Source organism: Hyla sarda, chromosome 2 (assembly GCF_029499605.1).
Source record: "Hyla sarda isolate aHylSar1 chromosome 2, aHylSar1.hap1, whole genome shotgun sequence".
NCBI lineage: Eukaryota > Metazoa > Chordata > Amphibia > Anura > Hylidae > Hyla > Hyla sarda.
In genome coordinates this window covers 304,775,799-304,799,718 of record NC_079190.1, presented here as the reverse complement: position 1 = coordinate 304,799,718, position 23,920 = coordinate 304,775,799, and the positions used below count along the sequence as shown (strand labels likewise).

At 44.7% G+C, this 23,920-nt stretch overlaps 1 protein-coding gene and 1 long non-coding RNA gene across 8 annotated transcripts in view; one reads left to right on the top strand and one right to left on the bottom strand.

Annotated features, from left to right (window-relative positions):
- LOC130356312 (uncharacterized) overlaps positions 1 to 5,319 on the bottom strand; it is a 57,413-nt gene extending 52,094 nt beyond the window's left edge. Inside the window, exon 1 of the long non-coding RNA XR_008888847.1 lies at positions 5,067 to 5,319. This is a non-coding gene — a long non-coding RNA (uncharacterized LOC130356312). The remainder of the gene's footprint in view (positions 1 to 5,066) is intronic.
- LOC130356311 (troponin T, cardiac muscle isoforms-like) overlaps positions 1 to 23,920 on the top strand; it is a 190,942-nt gene that overhangs the window by 153,210 nt on the left and 13,812 nt on the right. For all 7 annotated transcript variants that reach the window (XM_056557625.1, XM_056557624.1, XM_056557623.1 and 4 more), the window contains 2 exons: positions 4,743 to 4,820; positions 11,732 to 11,842. In XM_056557625.1, coding sequence (XP_056413600.1) covers positions 4,743 to 4,820; positions 11,732 to 11,842 — 189 coding nt within the window. The remainder of the gene's footprint in view (positions 1 to 4,742; positions 4,821 to 11,731; positions 11,843 to 23,920) is intronic.

Sequence of the window (23,920 nt, the reverse complement as noted above, 5' to 3'; positions counted from 1 at the left end):
ATTCTGCTACAAAGTAGTGAGTGCACAGTCTGTATAACAAGGTTTAATGTTGCTGTCACCTTAAAATAACTCAACACACAGCCATTAACATGTATACAAGTGTCCAAATTGGGCCTGAAGTGTCTATAAAGGGCCTATATTTTGTGTAATCACAATTATTTTCCAGCACTGCCTAGGCCTCTTAGGCATGGAGTTCACCAGAGCTTCACATGCTGCCACTGGAGTCCTCTTCCACTCCTCCATGATGACGTGACAGAGCTGGTGGATGTTAGATACCTTGCACTCCCCCATCTTCCATTTGAGGATGCCCAACAGATGCTCAATAGGGTTTAGGTCTAGAGACATGCTTTACCAGTGCCATGTTAACTTCCAGAGACCAGTATTAGAGAGTGTGAGCACCATAACACTAAATTTAAGACACCTGTGCCCCTTTCACATCTGAGAACTTGTAGCACTAATGAGTCACATGACACCGGGAAGGGAAAATGGCTAATTGGGCCCAATTTTGACTCTCTCTTGTTGCCAAGGTTTAGACATTAACGGCTGTGTGTTTGAGAGGACAACAACAATAAACACTGTTGTATAGGCTGTGCACTTAATACTTAGTGTCATTTCTTCAGTGTTGTCATATGAAAAGATATCAATGGGAGAACATTGGGGTGTAGGTGTTACTCTGGTATGATAATGGGGTACACAGTGATCTGATCTGTTGCATCTGCAGATGGGCAATGTAAAGGCTGGTGCCCCAGACACAGTGCGGTCAAATAGGGCCTTACTGGCAGGAGGAGGATCTTACTGACAGGCAGAGGGTCTTATCAACACTGAAAGGGACCCTAAAGAGATAGGGTCTTACAGACAGAGAATCTTACTGACATAGAATGCCGGAATTGAGAGGGCCTTGCCGGAATTGAGAGGGCCTTTCTGATAGACAGAGATCATGCTGGCACATAGGGAGCTTACTGACAGGTGAAGGATCTAACTGACACATAGAGGGCTTTTGACAGGTGGAGGATCTTATTGACGCACAGAGGGCCTAACAGGTGATATGGGAGTGCAGAAAAGGGAGGATAACATGGGAGGCAAACAGATGGAGAGTGATATGTGGTGCACACAGGGAAGGTAATATTGGGGTGTAGACAGATGGAGTGTGATGGGGGCTGCAAACAAAGGTGGATACGGCGGTATAGAAAGGGGTGGTTGACATAAGGGTGCAGACAGCGAAAGGTGACAGTACGGACAGGGAAGAGTGATAAGGGGTGCAGACAGATGGAGGGTGATCTGGGGGTGCAGACTGGGGAAGGTGATACAGGGGTGCAGACAGATGGAGGGTGATATGGGGTGGAGGCAGATGGAGGGTAATATGGGGTGCAAACAGGGGAGGGTAATTTCAGGGTACAGACAGGAGAGGGTAATAGGGAGTGCAGACAGATATACAATGATAGGGGCTGCATACAGATGCAGGACGAGGATGATACAAGAGTATAGGTAGGGGTAGTTGACATGAGAGTACTGACAGAGGAGGATGATATGGGGTGCAGACAGATAGTGGGTGATATATGGGTGTAGTCTGATTGAAAGTGATATGGAATGCAGACAGGGGATGATAATATGAGGGTGCAGATGGGGGGGGTGAAATGGGGTGCAGACAGGGCAGGGTGATATGGGGACCAGACAGATGGAGGGTGATATGGGGTGCAGACCGGGGAGGGTGATATGGGGTGCAGACAGGACAAGGTGATATGGGGAGCAGACAGATGGAGGGTGATATGGGGTGCAGACAGGGGATGTTGATATTAGGGTGCAGACAGGGAAGGGTGATATGGGGGTGCAGATAGATGGAGGACTAAGAGGAAGCTGAAGTGCCTGGCAGTGTGTGGGTGACACTGGAGTGCAAAGGAGAGGGGACTGAATGTATTCATCAGCATTCCCATATACATGGTCATATGAGAAGTGGGGAGCAGTACCTGAAGCCTTGCAGGCCTGGTGTAATGAAGAAAACAGTGACCCTGTAGCCGAATGTGACCCGGCAGTGATTGCTATGGTGCGCGCACGCTCTCAGCTACAGGGAACATGTTTTCTTCTTTACAGCGGGACACTGTTATCAGCATCCCTGCTCATCCTCAATCCATGCCTGCTACCCTTTCTCATAGGGACAGGAACACAGTTTCTCTGCTCCTCTCTCCGCCGCTTAAACAGACTGTGGAGCACAGCCAGAAGAGCGCTTCACAGCCTTTCTTCCACCTGCCTCCACATCTACCACCCGCCCATGCTGCTCCTCTACCATCCGCCTGCTACCTGTTGCAAGACTACAATTCCCAGCATGACCTTACAGTGAGGGGGGCTGTAATCTGGCAACAGCTAGCAGGCGGATGGTACATGCGCGGGCGGGTGGGAGACCAGCTTGGGAGATGTGCAGAGAAACGTCCCTGTGAGAGAGGGTAGCAAGGATAGAGTGAGAGGGAGAGGGGATGCTGATAACTGAGTTGCAGGGGAGCATGCGCCCTTGAGCCAGTCACTGCATGAGTCACATTCAGCTACAGGGTCACTGTTTTATTCCAGATCACTGGCCGTGCCGCAGCACCTGCTTTTTCTCATCTGGTGCGGGAGGTGCTCCGGCGTGATTGACCGCCTAGACATGGCTAGTGTTATTGCTCTGCTCCAGAATTCTTGCGCAGGCCCAGATCCTTACACAGAGGATATTCGACATTGGGCAGCCTCTGGAGCTTAGGAAACTGCGGCATATTCAGAGTGGCAACATTGGCCGTCCCTAAGCTTTCAGTCATGCCTAATCACACCTAAGGCTATGTTCAGACTGCCGGCTGTCTCCGGCAGTGTGAAGCCGTTATTTTAGGATCGAGAAAAGCCGGAGAAAAAATAGTGCTTGCACCGTCTTTTTCTCCAGCTTTTTTTTCTGAAGATAACGGCAGCTATAGAATACAATGGGGTCAATCGGGACGCGATATTTGCCGTTATGCTTCGGCAAAATTACGTCCGGCAAACTGAAAAAAAAACATTTGCTGGAGCATACCAGCAGTGTGAAAGGGGCCTAAGAAGGTATGATTAGGAAATTAATAGGTATGATTTCAGCCCAGGGTGCCATGGCTAGTTTGGAAAGCAAGCCACGCTCTCCATTGACTAGTTAGGACTAATTTACGTATGGCGCAGGAGTTTTTTAAAGTTGTTATAACTACTCTCTTGAATGACAAAGAGGACATCCATGCATGATATGAAACCTAATCTTCAGATGTATAATGTCTTGCTGGTAGTTATTTAGGGTTAAACCTGATGAGAAGTTCACTTTAACTCTTTGTTTACAAATATATTGTTATTGTTTAGCAAACAAAAGTATTACTCCTAGAATACTAGCCTGTTTGACACAAAAGTATTAAATATCGCAAACAACAAACATCTAGCTAACAGGGTATGTTAGGTTCACACTGCGCTTACCCAGTTTTCCTGTGGTACATGTTTGCCTCTCATCAAAAAGGAATGCCAGTGTATTATGATAGTGTACAGACAGGAGGCCCATTCAGTTTCATGGCCTGATCATACTGTGGTCAACTAGTGACTACGGTCAGGGCCATTTTTAGCACTTCTTAATAAAAGTGCAGCAGAAAATCCTTTTCAGCACTACATTATTTTAAACTGCATGTTATATAAAACCCTAAATTTAAAGAGAAGCCATGTACTATTTTGTATTAATTATGTTATACTTGTATGTACTTAGGTTATCTACTTATTCTATATATGTTATTCTTGTATGTACTTATGTTATGTACTTTCCGTATATAGTCGAGTATAAGCCGACCCGAATATAAGCAGAGGCCCCTAATTTCACCCCAAAAACCCAGGAAAAGTTATTGATTCGACTATAAGCCTAGGGTGGGAAATACATCATCCCCCATGTCATCATCCCCCCCCCCTTCATCATCACTGCCTGTCATCATCCCCCCTAATCATCACCCTGTCATCATCCCCCCTTAATCATCACCCTGTCATCTTCCCCCCCCTTCATTATCACCGCCTGTCATCATCACCATCTGTCATCATCCCCCTGTCATCATCCCCCCTTCCTCATCACCGCCTGTCAATCCAGTGGTCTTCAAGCTGCGGATCTCCAGATGTTGCAAAACTACAACTCCCAGCATGCCCGGACAGCCATCGGCTATCCGGGCATGCTGGGAGTTTGTAGTTTTGAAACATCTGGAGGTCCGCAGGTTGAAGACCACTGCGGCCTTCGTCATCATCCAGACCCCCCCCCCCCCCCCTTTAGTTTTCTACTCACCTCCCCTCGGTGGGAAGGAAGGGTGAGCTGGTCCGGGCCATCTATGCTGCAGGGATCGTCCGGTGGGGAGGGTTAGTCGTTCCGAGCTGTCCATCTTCACCCGGAGGCCCTCTTCTCCGCTCCGGGCCCGTCCCCGGACTAGTGCCGTTGCCTTGACGACGATGCCTAGGGACGTTTGTATAAGCCATGGGGGGGGCGTATTCAGCATGAAAAATCATGCTGAAAAACTTGGCTTATACTCGAGTATATACGGTATTCTATATATGTTATATTTGTATGTACTTGTATGTTATGTACTTATTCTATATATGTTTTATAGAATGAATATTACCCAACTATGCTGAATAAATATTCTATCTGTGGAAATTAGGCATTCCAAACTCTGGTTATGAAAAACCTATTGAGATTGTGTATATACATGTATAATACATTCTATATTACTTTTAAATAATTGTAGGAGAAACGGAGGGCAGAACGGGCAGAGCAGCTAAGGATTCGAACTGAAAGGGAAAAGGAGAGGCAGGCCAGATTGGCGGTGAGTATGCTTGCCTATTTTGATGCTTTCAAAATAAAGCTTAAATGGCAAAAATTGCAAGTGTATTATACAACTGTAAGTTGGCAGAAAAAGCATGTCATTATCTTAGTTTGACAGCAAAAAAACATTTAAATGGGTACTCTGGTGGTTAATTTTTTTGACTATATGGCATCTTCTTTGTAAGTTAAATTTTTTTGCAATATACATGTGATATATGTTTTGGCAGCATGTGTGTGTTTTTCTTACCTGTTTGTTGGGCAGGAAGTTCTGTAGTTCAGAGGGTTTTCTTTTACCGTTGTCCACAGTTCTGAGTCTGTGGTGGACAAGATGTCACAGCTTTTTTTATTTTTTTTTTCCCCTCTGTCTGCATGAGAGGAATAATCCATGCCCCCTCATCTCATCCAGCTGAGTACACAGCTTCTCACCTCCCCTCCCCCCTGCTCTGTATTCTAAGGACGCAGGTCTGCACAGGAGAAGGAACACAGATAAGTGTTATCTGAAGGGGAGGATGAGAAGGTGCACGGGCTGGGGATGTATGGACTGCAGGGGAATAAATCTCATACTGGGAATGATCTCTATGGGGGAGATTTATCAAAACCCGTGCAGAGGACAACTTGCCCAGTTGCCCATAGCAACCAATCAGTTTGTTTCTTTCATTTTTCACAGGCCTTCAAAAAAATGAAAGCAGCAAGCTGATTGGTTGCTATGGGCAACTGGGCAAGTTTACCTCTGCTCAGATTTTGATAAATTTCCCCCTATATGTGAGGGGGGGGACTCCTGAATGACACATGCTGGGAGTTGTAGTCCGTGTTGTGTGTGTACGTATGCTAGTGTTTACAAACCAGTGTGCCTCCAGCTGTTGCAAAACTACAACTCCCAGCATGCCCTGACAGACTTTGGACATGCTGGGAGTTGTAGATTTGCAACAGCTGGAGGTACACTGGTTGGAGCATACACATCATGTTACAACAGTGTTTCCCAACCATTGTGCCTCCAGCTGTTGCAAAACTACAACTCCTAGAATGCCCAAGGGCTGTCAGGGCATGCTAGGAGTTGTAGTTTTGCAACACCTGGAGGCACCCTGGTTGGGAAACACTGGTGTATGCCCTACTAAGGTGTGGTGAACTACAACCACCAGGAGACTACAGAGGCAGCATACTGGTGTTATACCACAGACTGAAGACTCCTGAATGACACATACTGGGAGTTGTAGTCCCTTTTGTGTGTGTATGCCAGTGTATCCCAACCAAGGCTGATTATATTAGTGTGCTGTGTATAAGGGGGCTGACTCAAGAACATAGTAGGATGGATAAAGGGCGGAACAAACAAACAAAAAAAAGGAGCCGCCCCAAACCAGCAAGGCATGTGGCATGCTGGGATTTGTAGTTTTCAGCACAGCAAGAAACAGGAAATAGAAGCAAAGATAGGAAAACAAAGTGGGGGATAAAAAGACAACAAAGAACGGAAATAGAGTAGGCTAAACAACAAGAATAGAAATGAAAGAAAACAAATAGGGTAAGTCAAAAACGGAAAAACACGTTGACCACCGGAGTACCCCTTTAAGTTCTGCTAATGTGTAGAACATCAATTAATACATTTAAGCTGTCTGTCTGCGGGTGACAAAAAAATTAAATACCCAAATTGCTGTAAAAATTCTTTTTAGCTCCATTAGGTGCTTAATATTGCCGTTTTATATGCATCATTATATGCATCATTATATGCATCTCTATAGAGTGATATCATTACAAAGTACAATTGGTCACATAAAAAACAAGTCTGTGGATGGAAATATAAAAGAGTTCTGGATTTTAGAAGGCGAGAAGGAAAAAATGAAAACACCTAAATAAAATTGGCCTGGTCCTTAAAGAGGCACTGTCATTGTTAAAAACTTTTCATGTATTGCAGGACTCATTATAATATGACATTTCACAATATACACCTGTTAAAAAAAAAATGTAAATTTTAACCTGAAATTCAAGCTCAAAATAGCCATCACTAGGGGTCTCCTGTCTTTTAGCCAGACAGACTAGTCTAGATTTTACAGCATACTGGATACCGGCCGTAAAGCATACCGGTATCCAGTATAGGAGATTTCTATTGTGTATGCAAAACTACAGATAAAGGATGTGTGGACATGCTGGGAGCTGTAGTTTTAAAACAGCTGGAGGCAACACTGCTCTAACAGTTATTTTCAAACATTGCAGCTTCAGTTGTTACTAAACTAAATCTCCCAGCATGTTGAAATAGTCAAAGCTTTCTCGGACTCCTGAATGACAAACAAGTTGATCAGACATTCAGGAGTCTGTGAAAGATGAATGACACACATAGTGACAGCTATGCTGATTAGCATCCAGCTTTACTAGGAGAAGATAAAACAGATAGAACATGTATTCATAAAAATGCTGTACTTTTATCTAAAAAAAATAACTAACTTTATAAAGTTATCCATTCTTATATTTATACATTTTATCCTGTTATGAATTCACCATAATGTCTTCTGATTACTGCAGGCAAGCTCCAAGTATCTTCCTCTGACACATGACACAGCATAAAACCAGAGAGGAAAGGGTTACAGAGTAGAGAGTACTGATTGGCTGACTGCACAGGCTTGCTCCTGTGAGGGAGACAGACTGACACGCCCCCTCCAGCCTGCACAATGAAAAAGTAACTCACCAGCAGATAAATGCTTATATCTCTGGATATATAGGTCCGAGACACATAAAAATTATATGCACATGATCAGGATTGGGTCCTGAGTAACAAATCACTTTTTTCTTTTTTTTTGCACTATGACAGGTACGCTTCAAGGCCAAAACAGGCTTGGGCTTGGGGGTTAAAAAACACTCCCCAACAGCCCTCATTAACCAGTTTATTTAAAACAAAAAACTAAGAAAAAAGGTAATTGAATGTAGATAATGGAGTCTACATTTTCATTAAATCCTCTGGCTATGCAAAGAGATTGCGTATGGTGTTTGATCTTTGCACCTACTATTCATCTAATCAGACTGCTACACCCAGGGGAACTCATTAGACTTATAACTGGGTTGATGTCAGTTCCCACTACAAGCAGTTTTGATGTATTTTCTTATTCTAAGTTATTTTTAGAGAATTATTGCCATCAAGCAAAAGTGATTTGACGTATTATCACAATTGAGGTGTTTTATGTTTTTGCTGCATTATGGTTGATTCTACAGTATTTATTTTTTTAATTGCTGTAAAAGTAACACATTTTTACTGTAATTTGCACAATTGCAGTAAAATAGCATCTTTTTGCAGTGATTTTGGGAAATAATGTCAAAAACAGAACAAAAACACAGCCATAAGCACAATGTGTGAACACAGCCTCAATAGACATTCATAACTACAATATATCATGATCCCTTAGGAATGGCAGATGGGTTCGGACGGGGCAGGAAGGGAATTGAGAGCTAGTAGGAGGGGATCTCTTAGGTGATCATGTCATCCTGTAGTTCACAGTTAGACAGAACCCAGAACTGACATCCTGTTCTGATACATTATACAGCTACTCAAGTACTCCACAGGATAGTAGTTAACACCTTCCAGACCCATGTCATACAGCAGTGGTTCCCAACCCTTTTCAGCACTGGGCACCCCTCGGAAAAAAAAAATTCTCAGGGCACCCCTAAAAATGGTTAAAAGGAAGCAATACAGAACACCTATTTATCTGTTGGCTGCTATATGCAGGACTGACAGATGACATCTTCTCTGAGTCGTTCACTTTTCCCTTTTCTTCCCCATCTTGCCTGGGCCATCATGATAGTTTCTTTCAGCCACAACGCTTTAGTACAGACCCTGCAAAACAAACATATGTTAGGATCCACACTTTTCCATCATCATCCCCCCCTTTTCTTCACAAATGCCTCCAGCCTCACCCACACACAATGCCTCCAGCCTCCCCCAAATGCCACAAGCCTCCACCACACACACAATGCCTCCAGCCTCCCCATATGCCTCCAACCTTTCCCCTCCCAACACACACAATGCCACCATTCTCTCACACACACAATGCCACAAGCCTCCCCCAAACACCTTCAGCCTCTTTCACACACACAAAGCCTCCAATAAATGCCTCCAGCCTCTTCCACACACACACACACACACACACACACAATGCCTCCAACCTTTCCCACACACACTGCCTCCAGCCTCCCACAAATGCCTCCAACCTCTCTCCCACACAATGATTCCAGTCTTCCCCACCTAATGCTTCCAACCTCTCTTCCACACACACAATATCTCCAGCCTCCCCTAAATACCTGCAACCTCTCTCCCATGCACACACAATGACTCCATTCTCCCCCCAAAATGCCTCCAACCTTTCTCCCAAACACACACAATTGCCTCCTGCCTCTCCCACACACACAATTACCTCCTGCCTATTACCTCTTGCCTCCAGCCAACAAACTACTCACCCACATTGCCTCCACCTTCCCAGCCCCCGCACATTGCCTCCCACCACCTACACTGCCTCCTGACTCACAGCCACCATACTACATTCAGTCACTCAGATTGCTTCCTGTCTCCAGTAAAAGAGGCGATTGCGCCCTGCTATGTCAATGTAGCAGAGGCAAGTTCATTCTGCTTTGTTAATGTAGCAGAGGCGATTGGGATCTGTAGATTTCTGTATAGAGATCACTATAGATCGTTGTCTTACCGTAAGCCCTTTGCTGGGCTGAGCTATATGCATTGGCCCAGCAAGAAAAGAGTTAACTAGCACTGCTGAGCAGTGCTAGTTAATTCATTGTTGGTATACAGTCATTTTTTTAGGCTGTATGCTGTAATCTGAAGTCCACTTACTCACATCCTTTCCCGCTCTGTCACTAGAGGTGGAGCTAGACAGGAAGATGACAAAGCTGAAATGACATTATTCAGGCTCTGTTTACATTATGCATTTTTAAGACATGTTAAATATATGATCAGACCCTTTATGTCAGTATTTCCCAAACAGGGAGATTCCAACTACAACTCTCTTGGAATGCTAATGGTTGTAGTTTATCCCCTAGCGGACGCAGGGTGTACATGTATGCCCTGCGCCTGCTCCACTTTATGACACGCACTCAGGAACGGAGTGTGCATCATAGTGGGATGGCATAGCTGTCAGCCACCGGAATCCATGTTTAACCCCTTAAGGACTTAAAACATTTTTCAGCTTTTGCATTTTTGTTTTCACCACCTTACCTTTTAAAAATCATAATCCTTTCAGTTTTCCACCTAAAAATCCAATGCTTATTTTTTGCGCCAACAATTCTACTTTGTAATGACATCAGTCATTTTACCCCAAAAATCAACGGCGAAACAAAAAAAATAATAATTGTGTGACAAAATTGGAAAAAAAAGCCATTTTGTAACTTTTGGGGGCTTCTGTTTCTACGCAGTGCATTTTTCAGTAAAAATGAAACATTCTGTTTATTCTGTAGGTCCATACAATTAAAATGATATCCTACTTATATAGGTTTTATTTTGTCTTACGTCTGGAAAAAATCATAACAACATGCACAAAAATTAATATGTTTAAAAATTTCCTCTTCTAACTTTATTTTTCCGCATATGGGGATCTATGAGGGTTAATTTTTTGCGCCTTGAGCTGAAGTTTTTATCGGTACCATTTTTGTTTTGATCTGACTTTTTGATCACTTTTTATTCATTTTTTTATGAAATAATAAGTGACCAAAAATACGCAGTTTTGGACTTTACGTTTACGCCATTGACTGCGCACAGAGTATATGTGATGCGCCTCCCCTGGTGGTTACTCAACATGGAGGGTGATTACGCCCGGAGCGCATGCGCGGATTCGTGGCGCTGTGCCGTCTTTCGAAGGGCAGTCAGTACGGGCGGATGTGCTTCAAGTTATGACGCGCATCCGCCGGTGACGCCACCCGGAAGTCGGCCGGCGTCCGGTTCCGCTACATGCGCCATTGGAGGGTGAGCATTATAAAGAGCTAGTAGCTCCTACCTTTATGTAGCGCCTCTTGAGAAAGGAATCATCCGAAACACGTGTCGAGGTCGCAGGATAACCACCGAGGATCTGTCAGCATGTCACAATTAGGTAAAGTTTTGACTTGAGATATTGTTCTACTGTGTGCTGACTAAACTGATACTGCAGGACTGTATTATTGGTAATATTGTGATTCTTGTATATATCCCAGTGGTATCCTGCTCAGCTTTTTGTTGGGGAGTTTTTTAAGGGTGGGTTATTTTATGGGTGTTTTTCTACCTGTTTGTATACAATAATAAAGATGAAATTTTGAATATTTTTGGGCTAATTTTTGTAGGTTTTGTTGATTAGTATTAGCCTTTTGGGCTTGTAGGTAACATATCTTTGTAATCACATTGACTTGCAGAATAGAGCTCAACTTTAATGACCAGTACCAGGCAGCAGCTGCCAAGACTAATAAATTATGGGATGTATCAAGAGAGGTATAAAGGCTCATGGCAAGAGCATACATTTGCGCCTGTATAATTTATTAATCAGACCACATAAGGAGTATTGGGTCCAGTTTGGGCACCTGTATATAAGCAGGACATAGCTGAACTGGAGCTGGTGCAGAGAAAAGTGACCAAGGTAAATAATAGTATGGGAGGATTAGAATACCAAGATTGGTTATAAATTGGATTTATTTTTTTTTTTTTTGGGGGGGGGGGGGGGGGTGGAGAGAGAAAATAAGTCTTTTGATTACAATGTGCAAATTTATGAATGGACAGTGCAGAGATCTTTCTAGGGATCCACCAGAAATTGTATGCAGAAAGGTTTGGCAACTTGCTACATCCTAGGAGCCCAGATAGCAAAAAGACGTGCCTGGTCTGACCATAGTTTTCATACAATCATATTGTAAATTACAGATGCAAATAAACCTGAAACATTTAGGCCTTGTGTCCTCTTTCTTATGCAGGAAGATCGCGCTCGCAAAGAAGAAGAGGAAAACAGGAAAAGAGCTGAAGAGGATGACAAGAAAAAGAAGGCTTTTTCAAACATGCTTTACTTTGGTGGTTATCTTCAAAAGGTAAAGAAGTTTAAGTGATAGTTGTAAGAAGTCTTTATAGCAGTGTGAGCAAGACAGACAAGAAAAATAGAACAGAACAACTTCACAAAGAAGTCCCCAGTGTACTGCACTGTAATCTACAGGGTGGGTCATTTATATGGATACACCTTAATAAAATGGGAATGGTTGGTGATATTAACTTCCTGTTTGTGGCACATTAGTATATGTGAGGGGGGGGGGGGGGGGGGACTTTTCAAGATGGGTGGTGACCATGGCAGCATTTTGAAGTTGGCCATTTTAAATCCAACTTTTTTTTTTTCAGTAGGAAGAGGGTCATGTGACACATCAAACTTATTGGGAATTTCACAAGAAAAACAATGATGTGCTTTCAATGTAACTTTATTCTTTCATGAGTTATTTACAAGTTTCTGACCACTTATAAAATGCGTTCAATGTGCTGCCCATTGTGTTGGATTGTCAATGCAACCCTCTTCTCTCACTCTTCACACACTGATAGCAACACCGCAGGGGAAATGCTAGCACAGGCTTCCAGTATCCATAGTTTCAGGTGCTGCAGAATGGGCAAAACTAAAATTGGAACAGGACCCTCAGTTTACGCAGAAGATTTTGTTCAGTAATGAGGCAAACCTTTATGTGAATGGTGAAGTTAACAAACAAAACCACCGCTATTGGCCTGACACCAACCCACATTGGATAGATCCCTCCAAGACTGTTGGAACACAAAAATTGATGATATGGTGTGGTATATGGGGTACAATGATAGTGGGGCCATTCTTCATCAATGGAAACCTCAAGGTCACTGGATATGCAAAATTGCTACATGATGATGTGTTTCCCTCTGTATACACTGAAGCTGGCACATTCCCTGAGTTTTTCCAGCAAAATGGTGCACCACCACATTATGGGTGTCAGGTCCGAGCATTCCTAGATGACCAGTTTCCTGGAAAGTGGATTGGTCGTCGTGGGCCAGTTGAATGGCCCCCCAAGGTCTCCCGATCTGACCCCCTTAGACTTTTATCTTTGGGGTCATCTGAAGGCAATTGTCTATGCTGTGAAGATATGAGATGTGCAGCACCTGAAACTACGGATACTGGAAGCCTGTGCTAGCATTTCTCCTACAGTGTTGCTATCAGTGTGTGAAGAGTGGGAGAAGAGGGTTGCATTGACAATCCAACACAATGGGCAGCACATTGAACACATTTTATAAGTGGTCAGAAACTTATAAAGAACTCATGAAAGAATAAAGTTACTTTAAAACCAAACACATCAATGATTTTCTTGTGAAATTCCCAATAATTTTGATGTGTCACATGAAAAATGTGTCATTTGAAAAAACAAAAGTTGGATTCAAAATGGCCGACATCAAAATGCCCGCCATGGTCACCACCCATCTTGAAAAGTTTCCCCCCTCCTCACATATACTAATGTGCCACAAACAGGAAGTTAATATCACCAACCATTCCCATTTTATTAAGGTGTATCCATATAAATGGCCCACCCTGTATAATACAGACTGCAGAGCCTGTGTAAAGCTGGGGTCACCACTTGGCATTTTTGGCACCCAGAGGAAGAAAGAGGAGCAGGGGGTGGTGGCATGGCATCAGGGTGACCAGTATATCCCAGGTTCTGTTTTTATGTATTAATCAGCTCAGAGGCCAATAGGAGACAGCATGGTTGTAGGAACCTGTAAAGGGGGTGGGCTCAAACGCTCTTTTGTGCACAGTCTGAGGGAAGAGAGAGAGACAGACAGGCAGACAGAGGGAGAGCTAAAGGATAGAAATAGGACAGACATAGAGAAAAAAGAAAAACAGACTGTGTGTGTGTGTGTGTGTGTGTGTGTGTGTGAACAGAAACCACAATCATATCCAGGTGCAAGAATCCTGATCTATAACATCTGCATTGCACAAATCCTATAGAGGCTATACAAGGGTCCACAGCAAAGAAGTGCTCAATCCCAGCCTCTGTGTGTGGTCTGATCATAGGGGAACCTCCTGTCCATTCCTACACAAGTCTCATCATGTACCACAAAGCCCAGCAAGCTTTGACCTTTAAAGGCTTATACAAAAGAAAGAAAAAAAACAAGCACTGAACCGAGCAAAGCGGTGCTGTGGCAGACCTGCATTAAAGCAATACATATGCAAAGCGCCAAAAACACAGCATAGTGCCTTTACTCACATCTACAGGGATTAATCGCCAAACCAGTATACCTACAGGTTGTAACATAGCAGCGGACTAAAAAGTAGTGCAATGTAAACGCATCAGCTTTATAAAGACATTGGGGGAGATTTATCAAAACCTGTCCGGAGGAAAAGTTGCCCAGTTGCTCATAGCAACCAATCAGATTGCTTATTTCATTTTTAACAAGGCTTCTGCAAAATGAAAGAAGCAATCTGATTGGTTGCTATGAGCAACTGGGCAATTTTTCCTTTGCACAGGTTTTGATAAATCTCCCCCACTGTACATTTATTTTCATGGTTCAATGAAACCCGCATTATATTTCCCTAGTTGTTAAATAGCAGCAAAGTCAAAAGGGCATGCATTTGACACGTGTTTGACCTATGAACACCTTTTTCGTAAATATAAGTGTTTTCAGCAAACACCACTTACATCCTGCTAGTTGTGCCATAGCAGTGAAGTAAAAATGGTGTGCATTTGACACAGATATGCCCTGTGAATTACATTTATGGTGAATATTTTTGGGTTCATTAAGCACCTGATGCATCTTACTAATTGTGCCATAGCAGTGATGTAAAAATGTGTGCATTTGACATGGATTTGCTCATTGAACACATTTATCATGAATATTATTCGGTTCATCATGCATTATACTTTCATTTTTGGGACATAGTAGCCCACTAAAAGGCATCTGAATTCCACTAGCCTTTTCAAGCGACTGTATGTTTACAGTTTTATCAAACTTGCAATATACCTACCTGGTTGTAAGAAAACTAACCTCCAAACTATCCTCAAAAACAATGTTTTGTAAAGGAAATGTTTGACGAGGTACAGGAAAGAAGACCCCTGCCATGTCCCCTGCCAGTAAGAATGTTGGTGCCAGTACCAGCACCAATACAGGAAGCAGCAACAGCAGCCAGGTGCCTTATGGTAGAAGTAGCAGCTGCATCAACCATACCAAGTTCTCCTTGCCTGCTAGAGGCTATTTAGTTGAGCAGATGATCAGACTTTTCTGGACTACATGGGTATTAAGGAGATGGCAGACAACTCTGACAATATGATGGTGAGTGATCTGTCAGTGGATCCCTTCTTGTCTACAGTCTCATGTCGTGGTGGAAATGTCCATTTTATATGCTGTGTTTCCTTATCGCTACCCAGAAGGATAGCACTAGTCACGAGGAGGAGTTGTGATAGGACGAGAGTCGAGCTTTGGAGTGTGTAACCGAGGTGGTGGAGGTGGAATCAGAGGCCGAGCGTAGCACAAGCTCGACTGGCGGTGGTAGGCATGGTGGGGATACTGTAAAGGGTCATGATGGCTATGCTAGGAGGAAGCAAGAAACCCAAGAATTTCATGCAGAGAGGAGTGGCGTGGACAATGAGGAGTTTGATTTTAACAATGATGTCATGTTGGACAGGACGTGGGAACCAGTTGGGGAGGAGCTAACCTGTTCAGAGTAAGAGGGTATTGGCAGTGTCCGTAAAGAAGCATGTAGCCGAAGTAGGGGAAGAAAATGTAATGTAAAACGTAACAGACATAGGGCTGCTGGTCTGTTCAGGTTCTATATAAAAAAAACTTCCACAGAAGGGGTACATTCCGGTGGTGCAGTCCCTGCATTATATCTCCCTAGTTGTTAACCTATTGGGGACAGAGGGCATACAGGTACGCCCTCCCGTCCTGGTACTTAAGGACAGAGGGCGTACCTGTACGCCTTCCATATTTCCGATCACCACTGCTCACCAGGCACCCCCCATGTTGGCGATAGCTGCAAATTGCCGGTCAATTCAGACTGGTGACCCGATCGCCTGGAAAATAAGAATGATTGGAGACAGCTTCGACCATCCTAAAGGATAGAAGTGAGGTGGCAGTGGTGCTACCTCCTACCATTCCCTGCCATTGGTCGCTCAGGACTGACTGACCAATGCCAGTTGGGGGTGGGGGGTTCAATGTTTGGGAAGAGCGGGGGGAATGGCCGGCTTACCGGAGCAGCGGCGGCGGTACAGACATCGATCGGCGGCGGCAGAGACATTGTGCGGCGGAGGGAGGAGTGCGGACGGAAAGTGTGACGGTGGAGGAGGCTGCAGCGAAGATCGCTGGTAAGTGATCTTCACTGTGGCCTTCTAAAAGTTGCTAAACTAAAACTCCCTGCCAGGGCCGTTGGAAGGAATTTGGAGGCCCCAAGCAAAATAGACATGGAGGCCCCCCTCCCCCACATTATATGTGAGGGGCACAGGACAGGGATTATTATAAGTCAGGGGGGCATTATATGGGCACATGATGGGGGGGCCCTGTCATGTGCCCCTCACATATAATGCCCCCCTGTCATGTGCCCCTCATATCTACTACCCCCTGTCCGGTGCCCTCCATATATAATGCCTCATGTCCTGTTCCCCATCATGTTCCCCTCACATATAATGCCCCCTGTCCTGCCCCCTCAGGGGGCATTATATGTGAGGGGCACAGGACATGGGGCATTATATGTGAGGGTCACAGGACAGGGGTTATTATAAGTGAGGGGCACATGTCAGGGGGGCGTTATATGTGAGGGGCACATGACAGGGGGGCATTATATGGGCACATGACAGGGGGGGGCCCTGTCATGTGCCCCTCATATATAATACCCCGTGTCCTGTGCCCCTCATATAGAATACCCCCTGTCCTGTGCCCCCATATATAATACCCCCTGTCCTGTGCCCCCATATATAATACCCCCTGTCCTGTGCCCTCCACATAGAAAGCCCCATGTCCTGTGCCCCCCACATATAATGCCCCATGTCTTGTACATCCACATATAATGCCCCATGTCCTATGCCCCTCACATATAATGCCCCCACGTTTTAATAATTCCCCTGTACCATAGCGCCCAAGCAGCTCTCACCTTTCTCACATGCTGCTCCGTTCTTGCAGTGTGAGCTGCGAGGAAGTGATCTCCGGGCGCCGGCTCGATGGTGTGACTTCATCGCGCTGATCTGTGTGAACGGAGCAGCATGTGAGAAAGGTGAGAGAATGGTGGAGCGGGACAGCTGAGAGCTCAAGCTCCACCATGCTATAGGACAGGAGGAGCTTTAGTCTCTGCCTCCTGTCCCGCTCCAGGCTCTCGCACTGCTGGCCCGGCTGGTCGACAGGGCGAGCTGCCGAACCGGCATAAGGGCAGGAGGACGGCCCGGCAAGACAGCTCAATTGCTTGGTTTGCCTGTCCTGTAGCGGCCGGCCTGCTCCAAGCATGCCCAGACAGCCAAAGGCTGTCTGGGCATGCTGGGAGTTGTAGTTTTGCAACATCTGATGGGCCACTATTTGGAGACCACTGTGGTCCTCCAGATGTTGCAAACCTACAACTTTCAGCATGCACTGACTGTCCAGGCATGCTGGGAGTTGTAGTTCTGCAAAATTTGAAGTGCCAGATATTGCAGAACTACACTGCCCAGCATCCCTGACTGTCTGGGCATGCTGGGAGTTGTAGTTTTGCAACATCTGAAGTGGCACAGTTGGGAGATCACTATATGTGGTCTCCAAACTAAAGCAATCCAGATGTTGCAAAACTACTTTCCTAGCATGCCCAGACAGTCAGGGATGCTGGGCAGTGTAGTTCTGCAATATCTGGCCCTTCAGATGTTGCAGAACTACAACTCCCAGCATGGCTGGACAGTCTGGGCATGCTTGGAGTTTTAGTTTTGCAACATCTGGAGGGCTACAGTTTGGAGACCTGTCTCCAAACTGTTCTTCCCCAGTTGTTGCATAACTACAACTCCTAGCATGCCTTTCGGCTGTCGGTGCATGCTGGGAGTTGCAGTTTTGCAACAGCTGAAGGTTTGGGGCGCAACACCCCCTCCCCCATGTGAATGTACAGGGTACATTCACACAGGCAGGGGTTTACAGTGGGTTTCCTTCTACAAGTTTGAGCTGCAGCAAATTTTCCGCCTCACCTCAAACTCCCAGCACAAACCTCACTGTGAAAGCCCGCCCGTGTGAATGTACCCTAAAAACACTACACTAACACAAAATAAAAAGTAAAACGCTACATACATACCCTTACACATCCCCCCCCCCCCCCCCCCCCCCCAATAAAAATGAAAAACGTCTCATACGGCAGTGTTTCCAAACGGAGCCTCCAGCTGCTGCAAAACAACAACTCCAGTATTTCTGGACAGCCATTGACTGTCCTGGCAGGCTGGGAGTTTTGCAACAGCTGGAGGCACCCTGTTTGGGAAACACTGCCGTAGGGTTTTGGTGGAGATAAGCGCCATCCTTGTATGCGGGTCCGCCTCTATTGCAAATCCCTAATTTGGGCCTCAAATGGGCATGGCGCTCTCTCACTTCGGAGCCCTGTCATATTTCAAGGCAACAGTTTTGGGCCACATATGGGGTATTTCCTTTTTCTTTAGGGTATTTTTCTCCTATTACATTTATGAAATGAAAAGTTAGGGGCTACACCAGAATGTTAGTGTAAAAAAATAAAACATTTTACACTAACTTGCTGGTGTTGCCCCATACTTTTCATTTTCACAACAGGTAAAAGGAAAAGAAGACCCCCACAATTTGTAACGCAATTTCTCCTCAGTACGGAAATACCCCACATGTGGACTTAAAATGCTCTGCAGGCGCACAACATGGCTCAGGAGTGAGAGAGCACCATGTACATTTGAGGCCTAAATTGGTGATTTGCACAGGGGGCGGCTGATAGTTACAGCGGTTCTGACATGAACGCAAAAAAAAAACCACGAACATGTGACCCTATTTTGGAAACTAGACACCTCAAGAAATGTAACAAGGGGTATAATGAGCCTTAACACCCTACAAGTCTTTGACAAATTTTTTGTCAAATTTGGATGTGAAAATTAAAATTATTTTTTTTCCCCTGAAATGCTGGTGTTACCCTCAATTTTTTCATTTTCAAGAGGGGTAATAGGAAAAAAGACCCCCCAAAATTTGTAGCACCATTTCTTATAAGTATATAAATACCCCATATGTGGACGTAAAGTGCTCTGCTGGGGCACTACAATGCTCAGAAGAAAAGTGGCGCCATTGGGCTTTTAGAGAGAGAATTAGACTGGAATTGAAGGCCATGTGCGTTTACAAAAGCCCCCATGGAGTCAGAACAGTCTACCCCCCCCCCACATGTGACACCATTTTGGGAACTACACCCCTCACGTAATGTAATAAGGGGTACAGTGAGCATGTACACCCCACAGGTGTCTGACAGTCATCCGTAAAAATGAAAAATGTAATTTTGCATTTGCACAGCCCACTGTTCCAAAGATCTGTTAAACGCCAGTGGGGTGTAATTGTTCACTGTACCCCTTAGTACATTCTGTGAGGGGGGTGTAGTTTCCAAAATGGGGGTCACATGTGGGGGGGTCCACTGTTCTGGCACCATGTGGGCTTTGTAAACGCACATGGCCCCCGACTTCTATTCCAACCAAATTCTCTCTCCAAAAGCCCAATGTCGCTCCTTCTCTTCAGAGCATTGTAGTTCGCCCACAGAGCACTTTATATCCACATATGAGGTATTTCCATAAAAATAAGCCATCATATAGAATGTTAGGTGAAAATTTTAAAGAGTTATGATTTTTTAAACTTAAGGAGGAAAAATTGAAAATGAAAAAATGGAAAAAGCCCGGGTCCTTAACCCCTTAAGGACGCAGGACGTAAATGTACGTCCTGGTGAGGTGGTACTTAACGCACCAGGACGTACATTTACGTCCTGTGCATAACCGCGGGCATCGGAGCGATGCCCGTGTCATGCGCGGCTGATCCCGGCTGCTGATCGCAGCCAGGGACCCGCCGGCAATGGCCGACACCCGCGATCTCGCGGGCGTCCGCCATTAACCCCTCAGGTGCCGGGATCAATACAGATCCCGGCATCTGCGGCAGTGCGCGATTTGAATGAATGATCGGATCGCCCGCAGCGCTGCTGCGAGGATCCGATCATTCATAACGCCGCACGGAGGTCCCCTCTCCTTCCTCCGTCCGGCTCCCGGCGTCTCCTGCCCTGGTCTGTGATCGAGCAGACCAGAGCAGAAGATGACCGATAATACTGATCTGTTCTATGTCCTTTACATAGAACAGATCAGTATTAGCAATCATGGTATTGCTATGAATAGTCCCCTATGGGGACTATTCAAGTGTAAAAAAAAATTTAAAAAAATGTAAAAGTTAAAGTAAAAAATAAGTGAAAAATCCCCTCCCCCAATAAAAAAGTAAAACGTCAGTTTTTTCCTATTTTACCCCCAAAAAGCGTAAAAAACATTTTTTATAGACATATTTGGTATCACCGCGTGCGTAAATGTCCGAACTATTAAAATAAAATGTTAATGATCCCGTACGGTGAACGGCGTGAACGAAAAAAAAAAAGGCCAAAATTCCTACTTTTTTAATACATTTTATTAAAAAAAATTATAAAAAATGTATTAAAAGTTTTTTATATGCAAATGTGGTATCAAAAAAAAGTACAGATCATGGCGCAAAAAATGAGCCCCCATACCGCCGCTTATACGGAAAAATTAAAAAGTTAGAGGTCATCAAAATAAAGGGATTATAAACGTACTAATTTGGTTAAAAAGTTTGTGATTTTTTTTAAGCGCAACAATATAAAAGTATGTAATAATGGGTATCATTTTAATCGTATTGACCCTCAGAATAAAGAACACATGTCATTTTTACCATAAATTGTACGTCGTGAAAACGAAACCTTCCAAAATTAGCAAAATTGTGTTTTTCGTTTTAATTTCCCCACAAAAAGTGTTTTTTGGTTGCGCCATACATTTTGTGATATAATGAGTGATGTCATTACAAAGGACAACTGGTCGCGCAAAAAACAAGCCCTCATACTAGTCTGTGGATGAAAATATAAAAGAGTTATGATTTTTAGAAGGCGAGGAGGAAAAAATGAAAACGTAAAAATTAAATTGTCTGAGTCCTTAAGGCCAAAATGGGCTGAGTCGTTAAGGGGTTAAAGGGGTATTCCAGGAAAAAACATTTTTTTTATATATCAACTGGCTCCAGAAAGTTAAACAGATTTGTAAATTACTTCTATTAAAAAATCTTAATCCTTTCAGTACTTATGAGCTTCTGAAGTTAAGGTTGTTCTTTTCTGTCTAAATCCTCTCTGATGACACCTGTCTCGGGAAATGCCCAATTTAGAAGCAAATCCCCATAACAAACCTCTTCTAAACTGGGTGTTTCCCGAGACAGGTGTCATCAGAGAGGATTTAGACAGAAAAGAACAACCTTAACTTCAGAAGCTCATAAGTACTGAAAGGATGAAGATAGATAGATTTTAATAGAAGTAATTTACAAATCTCTTTAACTTTTCTGGAGCCAGTTGATATTTAAAAAAATTTTTTTTTCCTGGATAACCCCTTTAATCAGGCATGGCTTCATGAGGAATTTAAACCTCATGTGCCAAATGCCACTGATTAGAGAGTACTACCACCACTCCTGCTGTCCACTGCCTATTATCACTCCCACCAGTCCTCCACCATTGGTGCTACCGCTGTTACCAGCCAGAACTACATATACACAACCCAAAATCCCCAAAAAAGGATAAGTTTATCAGCTTTTTTTTCATACAAATGCAATTTTTTCTTCATTATTTTGAGACACAAATCCTGTTGCTACTCCTGAAAAGGGATAATTTTTGGAACGATTGGAAAAAGCAATTACGTCTTCCTTCATGTACATTTTGTGTCAACAACCAGGGATAAATTCTCTCTCTCTCTCCCCCTCTCTCTCCCCCCTCTCTCCCCCTCTCTCTCTCCCTCTCTCTCTCCCCCTCTCCCTCTCTCTCTCCCCCTCTCCCCCTCTCTCTCCCCCTCTCCCCCTCTCTCTCTCTCTCCCCCTCTCCCCCTCTCTCTCTCTCCCCCCCCTCTCCCCCTCTCTCTCTCCCCCCCCCCTCCCCCTCTCTCTCTCCCCCTCTCTGTCTCTCCCCCTCTCTGTCTCTCTCCCCCCCTCCCTCTCTCTCCCCCTCCCTCTCTCTCCCCCTCCCTCTCTCTCTCTCTCCCCCTCTCTCTCTCTCTCTCTCTCTCTCTCTCCCCTCTCTCCCCCTCTCTCTCCCCCTCTCTCTCTCCCCCCTGGCCCTCATTTACTAAGAGTGGAGTGTAGGTTTCTTTCTGGGTTTTAATTCCCTACAATTAATTTTCCACAGTATTTACTAAGGTTTCCCTACATTTTCCACTTTCCCTACACTTTGCTTTTTTTTACACATGCTCTGATCTGTAGAGTTTTCCTCAGCTCAAATCCACCACATTTTATGTGGAAACCTAAATATGTTGGGTTTTGGTGAAAATGTTGGGACCACGCCCCTTTCCGGTGACCACGCACCCTTTTCCCGGCGACCACGCACCTTTTTTGACTTTTCTTAGCAAAATGGAGAGTTAGCCAGCTTTTTTTCAATTCTGGCGCAAAATCTGTCGCAGACAGAATTTCTGGAGCAAAGCGACAGAATCTGGCGCCCAACCTGACAAAACATGTCGGATTTACAATAGTAAATAAGGGCCATTGTTTTATTATGTACTTATAAGACACTTTGCTATTTACTTGCTGTTAAAATTCTCAATCTTTCATGTTTTTAATGTGATTGTGAAAACTGCCACTAGGTGGCTCTGTTCTGTTCCCTGCTGCAAGTCAAACAGTTAGTTTGGTCTCCTCATGGCCTGGCAGGAAACCAAACTCAGGAAGTGTGTGCGGGGCATGGCGAGGCACAGCTCTCGCAGACTTCAGTGATGTCGCGCCTGCTGGGGAATGCCCATTTTCTTCTGTCAGGAGCTCACTAAATGTGAGTAAGGGGAAAGGTATGATACACAGCTTTATAAAGCTCAGTTAATGTTTTAAGGGCAGGAGGGGTGTTAGGAGTAGTTAGGGAATATAATCGGAGTTATTTTACAAAATATGGTTTGATGACAGTTTCTCTTTAAGGCTTTCAAATTTTTGGAGAGCCCCATCAACCATTTTAAAGTATGCTCACCTCTAACCAAGAAATTAAGACCAATCCTACTAATAATGCCAATATAAAAAAAAATTGTGAGCAACTTCAAATAATATGAAATATGTGCACTGCTATTTTAGGTGTTACCAGTAAGGAACAATGGGCAAATAATACAGGTACGCCATGACCACTGTTATTGCCACTATATTATTACTGAATAAAATCCACTATAAAAAATATATACTGTATTTATCGGCGTATAACACACACTTTTTAGGCTAAAATTTTTAGCCTAAAGTCTATGTGCGTGTTATACGCCGATACACCCCCAGGAAAGGCAGGGGGAGAGAGGCCGTCGCTGCCCACTTCTCTCCCCCTGCCTTTCCTGGGGTCTAGAGCCCTGCTGCTGGCCCTTCTCTCCCCCTAGCTATCGGCGCCGCTGCCCGTTCTGTCCCCCTGACTATCGGTGCCGGCGCCCCATTGCCGGCGCCGATAGCCAGGGGGAGAGAAGCGGCGCCGACAGCCAGGGGGAGAGAAGGGGCAGCGGCACCCATTGCCGGCGCCGCTGCCCTGTTGCCTCCCCCCATCCCCGGTGGCATAATTACCTGGGTCGGGTCCGCGCTGCCGCAGGCCTCCGGCGCGCTTCCCCTGCGTCGTTGCTATGCACAGCGCGGTGCACTGACGTCATGCGCCGCGCATAGCAACAAGGCAGGGAACGCACGCCGGAGGCCTGCAGCAGCGCGGACGCGACCCAGGTAACTTCTTTACACACTTCCCATATGCATTGCCCTACATATTAATAATACCCACTTAGTACACCATATAAGAAGTAGGCTCCTCTGAGTCCCCATATAATATTTAGGCCCCCTCTATAACCCTTATATAGTAGCTAGCCCCCCACACTGCACCTATATAGTTAGGCCCCCACACTGCCACCATATACTCTTAGGTTCCATACCGCCCCCATATAGTAATTACTATA